At 34.0% G+C, this 5159-nt stretch overlaps 1 protein-coding gene across 2 annotated transcripts; it reads left to right on the plus strand.

Moving 5' to 3' along the window:
* Positions 1-272: 272 nt before the first annotated feature.
* Positions 273-1990, plus strand: LOC111462567 (cysteine-rich repeat secretory protein 12-like). Of its 2 annotated transcripts, XM_023106181.1 has the most exons (3): positions 273-1102; positions 1260-1385; positions 1730-1990. In XM_023106181.1, the coding sequence occupies exons 1-3, from the start codon at positions 343-345 to the stop codon at positions 1738-1740; spliced, it is 897 nt and encodes a 298-aa protein (XP_022961949.1). In that variant the 5' UTR covers positions 273-342; the 3' UTR covers positions 1741-1990. The 2 variants fall into 2 exon arrangements, with proteins under 2 accessions (XP_022961949.1, XP_022961957.1); XM_023106189.1 differs by lacking the exon at positions 1730-1990 and having other exon boundaries at positions 273-1114; positions 1260-1343.
* The last annotated feature ends 3169 nt before the right edge of the window (positions 1991-5159 follow it).

Here is a 5159-nt window from a genome sequence, read left to right on the forward strand (position 1 = left end):
TGGTAAAAAAAAAACACTAATAAACTTTCAAAAGGAACATAAAAAAAAGAAGATATTCCACAAGGTGTTTATAGACTGTTTCCGTATATATATTACAATTTTAATCTTTAAAGTCTGGAGGATATTTTAAAATATTTGGCTTCTATTTTTAAAATTATTTATTGATTTAATTTTTTTTTTTTCTTATGCTGAGGTGGCGAGTCATTTGGTAAACTAAACTGTGCCTTCTCCTTTGTATTATAAATCTGTAAAGTAAGAGTGAAGCAGTTGGCCTTGGGAGAAGAAACTAATCTCATCTCCGTCCTATTGTCTTCTCTATCTAAATTCTGTGCAAAATTCAACATGCCAACACCACTTCCTTTCTCTTCCTTTCTCATATTTTTCTTCGGATCTTCCCTAATTTTCACACCTCCATCATCTTCTTCTTCTTCCTTCGACACCTTCCTCTTCGGCGGCTGCACCCTTCAAAAATACACTCCCAATTCCCCTTACCCTTCCAATCTCAACCTTCTCCTCTCCCGCCTCGTCACCACCTCCGCCACCATCCCTTACAACAACGTCACCGTCTTGGGCTCTTCCCCACAGGACACCATCTACGGCCTCTACCAATGTCGTGGCGACCTCCCCCCCAACGACTGCTACCAGTGCGTCACTCGAGCTGTCACACGCCTCGGGACCATGTGCACCGACGCATACGGCGCTGCGCTGCAGTTGGACGGCTGTTTCGTCAAGTACGACAACAAACGCTTCTTTGGAGTGGAGGACAAGACGGTTGTGGTGAAGAAATGTGGACCGTCGATTGGGTCTGACTTGGACGCGTTGACTGGCCTTGATCCTGCTCTCGCGCAGTTGGTTACCGGTGGTGGGACCTACAGAGCTAGTGGGGCCGGAGATGTACGGAGTGTGGCGCAATGCGTTGGTGATTTGAGCGTGGGAGGGTGTCAGGATTGCATATCTGAAGCCATCCGACGGCTTAAATCAGCTTGTGGACCTTCCGCTTGGGGAGATTTATTTTTGGCCAAATGCTACGCGCGGTTTACTAGAGGTGCAACGCACGCGGAGGGAAATGGATATGGATATGGATATGATGCAAATGGAAATGGTAGGTACTAAAGTAAGTCTTTTTTTTTTTTTTAATTATTATTTTTAGTTATATAATTTTACAATTTCGGATTCTTCAAGTTTTTTTTTTTGGTTAAAATAATTTTTAAAAATAGTAGTGAAATAATTATTGACTGAGTTGGGTAATATTTTGACAGATGATTCAAAGGATAATAACAATAAGACCAACAAGACAATAGCGATCATTATTGGACTCATTGCCGGTATTGCCTTGCTCATCCTATTTATCACTTGGCTCAACAAAAGATATGAAAAAGGCCACGGTAACCCATTTTACCCTTTTTTCTTTTGAAATAAAGTTGAAGCTAAACTATACAAAATGTCATTATTGGTGGTCGTCTTCATTTTAATTTTCAATTTTTAAAATCAATTAAATTAAATTTAAATATCCATACTTCATTAAACTTTTGTTTTCAATATTTAAAATAATTTTAAATTTACCACCAATCTTTAATTAAAAAAAAAAGGCTCAATTTTACTTAAATTAAATATTTTGATGCAAACATATTGGGCAGAATCAAAAGCTTAGAAAAATTATTGTTATAATTTGGCAATTATTTTATTTCCTTAAAAATTAAAATAAATTCCCATCTTGGATTATTTGCAGGTTGTAGATAAGTTGTGGTTGTCTGGTCAATTCTGTAATTTCACACCTACCCACTTCCATTTGGGTATGCCCTCCCTCTCTCTCTCTCTCTCTCTCTCTCTCTGATTTTTCATCATTTCAAAGAATAAAAATAAATTTGTGCAAGAAGAAAGAAGCTGCGCTGAGGAACCTTGAGAGAAGCAAAGAAAAACTATATAATTTTTTTTTCTTTTAGAAAAAAAAAATGTTTTTTTTTTTGTTTAATGAAACGCATTTCTCTTTTAGAAATTGGTGTATTTTTTTAAAGCGAAAAACACTATATTTTGTTTTGTATATGTTTATATCATATTTAAAAAGTGTTCGGTCCATAAATAATCTTAAGCTTTTTATTTTACTTAATATCTAATTTGATTATGAGCATTTAAGAAGTTTACTACGAGACTAAATCAATTCATAGTATATAAATTTGTGACGTATGAAACACCCATATATTTTAAATAATTTATAATTTATATTTATACAACGACTTACCTCATGAATGAATAAAAGGGCCAAGTCCAAGTCGTCCAATTTTGATTTAAAAAATAAATGGAAGTTGAATGAGTCTCTATCACATCTACCAACCTATGAATTGGCCAAGCTGTCTTAAGTGGGGTACTCGAAAAGATTTCTATTCTATTCATTTACCCAATTTAATTTTCTCACCAATTAATCACTATAAACCTCAACTAAAAAATAATAATAATAAATAAATAAATAAAATTCCAAATCTCACCTTACAAGTGAAATTAAGAATGTTGGAGAAGATTATAAATCAGAGATTTTAAAAGTTAGCAGCGTAGATTCCAACTTTCTCATCTAATTTTAAATTATTTACCGTCACTTTAAGAATAAAATTGGTATGATAAAAACTCGTTATAAAATATTAAGATAAATTAGGACATTACATCATCTATTTATTAAAAAAATAATAAATTTGAGTCTTGATTCCTCTCGACAAGGATAAAAAGGTGGTAGGGATGTAATTAGGTGAGAACCATACAAATTATTATCTCATAGCATCTCTCTCTCACATCTATTATTCATAGCTTTAGGTTTTGGTTTTTAAACCTTGGAAAAGGCATCACTTTTTGGGTCTTTGTCCCAACCTTTGAAAACGATTTTGGAAGGTGATATATCAACGACTTGTTTTGTATGATTTTGAGTGTCACCTAAAATTCTCTCTTAATAATTTCAAGTCGTTTGAATATGATAAACAAGCACGTCAATTTAAGATTGGAATCATACCTACTTAGTTCTTATTTCTTAGAATATATAAGGTAGCTCGATTAGGATGAACTGAGTTTTGGTCATGAGCGTTTCATGTATTGAAGAAGCGTACAAATGGTCGAGATGAAACTGTAGCTTTGAAATTAGATATGAATAAAACCAAAGTTATTGAGGTTGCTATTCGTTCCTAAGTTATAGCCATTTCCTAGACTATACCCAAGATTGACTTTGGGTCGAGTGGAGAAGATATAAGTTTGTCTTTAACTTTATTTGGGTTGTTAGTTGGTTTATTTTGAGTGTTCTAAGACTCCTTATTTGTAAGTTCTACTGGTCCATTTCGGCATAATTATCATTATTGTTGTGAATCTTATCATTGTGTAATGACTTGCTTTTTAAGATTTGGAGTTACGGATTGTTACTTACCGATGCAAAATATTTAAAAATATGCATTAATTTAAATCTTTTAAATGTGCATGCACATGAAGAAACTTTAAATTTAATACAACATCGTTTACGAACACATATCAAACTAACAAATCACAACAATGCACACACCCAAAACAAGACTTAGTTCGTAAAATCTTGAAATACAAAATTTAAGGGTTCATAAGATAAATATATCAAAGGGGTAAAAGACACCGATCCAGCCCAAACTCCATAACCTCGAATTCATGTGCGTCTCTGCCTCGACCGCTCTATCATGCCTCATTTGAAATTTTCAAAGCAGCAGAGATGAGTATATTTTAGTTTGTTATTGAGTTTTATTGATTTTAGTTCATTCGTTTAGTGTTTTATTCTCATTTGGGGGTTTGTTCCTCAGACTAGGCCTTTCCTACGTTACACTCTAGGTTTACTCATTCGACTTTCTTGGTTCTTGGTTCTATCAGGACCTCCAGCCCTCGGAATATTCTTAAGTTCTCTAGGTTTCTTCGTTAGTTGTTTCTTTTGGTCTCTTTCATCATTATATCTCTAAGTTCTCGAGGCGTGACCTCGGAATCGGACTCGTAAGGTTCATGCAGTCTAAGATTGGACTAACTCAAGTGTAATACTTTGAACTCCCACACTTGTGATAGGTTCACTAAAAGGAAATTAACTGGCAAACTTCTTTGAAATCTCCATAGAGTACTATCAACAATAAAATAGGCGCGTTCTATAGTTATTCGGACTCCTAAAAATCGAGTCAAGTTTATGGTTGAGAGTTAGTTGACGAACCACTAACTATCTCCGTATAACTGCTAACTCACATACATGGACCATAACAATAACCTATAGATCGACCAATTCTAAGGTACAACTGTGGACCCCTGCCACTCGTGATAGGCTCACTAAAAAGAAAATTAATTGAAAAACTTCCTAGAAATCCCCATAGGGTACTATCAACAATAAAATAAGTCAATTCTTTAGCTATTCAGACCGCTGACAATTAAGTCAGGTTTACAGTTAAGGATTAATTGGCGAACCCCTAACAATCCCTATATAACCGCTAACATCACAAGCATAGAAATAGAGACGGAGGATAACGACCTAAACATGAATACCTAGTCATAGATTTCAGTTCATAAGACACTGCATACACGTTTAATAAAAATGCATAATAGCATTCAGCATGTCATCTCAGCTCATTCCATGCTCAAACATTTATAATAGGTTTCCAATAACATGCTTTGTACCATTTTAAAGACATGCTCTCAATTTCAGTCAAATAATAGCTCAATAGTTTATTCTTCGATAAACGTGCATCATAACGTTTAACGTACACTTACATGTATCAAAACCAACTCATTTCATGCTTAAATTTCATAGATATAATTCTTATATCATATTTTCATGCTTACTATGAGTTAGCTAAATCTAAGGTTCCAAGGTGCCACTTAACCGAGAAAGGTTCGCAGTTAAATAAAAATAAGACCAAATGCATATGAAGATGAAAAAGAAAGCTATATAAGAGCATACACTAAAACAAAAATAAAATTTGTCATCAATCACATCTAAGTATGCACTAAATGCAATTGGCCTCAATTGTACGCTGAAATTAGTCTTTCTAATCACATCTCAATATACCTAATTCACATACAAAAGCTGTCTACTTTTCCCTCGGGCATGTGAGTAGTTCACGACAAATAGTAAAAATAAAGACAAAAAAAAAAAAAAAAAAAAAAACGAAATGAAAATAACTAAATAA

Source organism: Cucurbita moschata, unplaced genomic scaffold, assembly GCF_002738365.1.
Source record: "Cucurbita moschata cultivar Rifu unplaced genomic scaffold, Cmos_1.0 Cmo_Scf00002, whole genome shotgun sequence".
Lineage (NCBI taxonomy): Eukaryota > Viridiplantae > Streptophyta > Magnoliopsida > Cucurbitales > Cucurbitaceae > Cucurbita > Cucurbita moschata.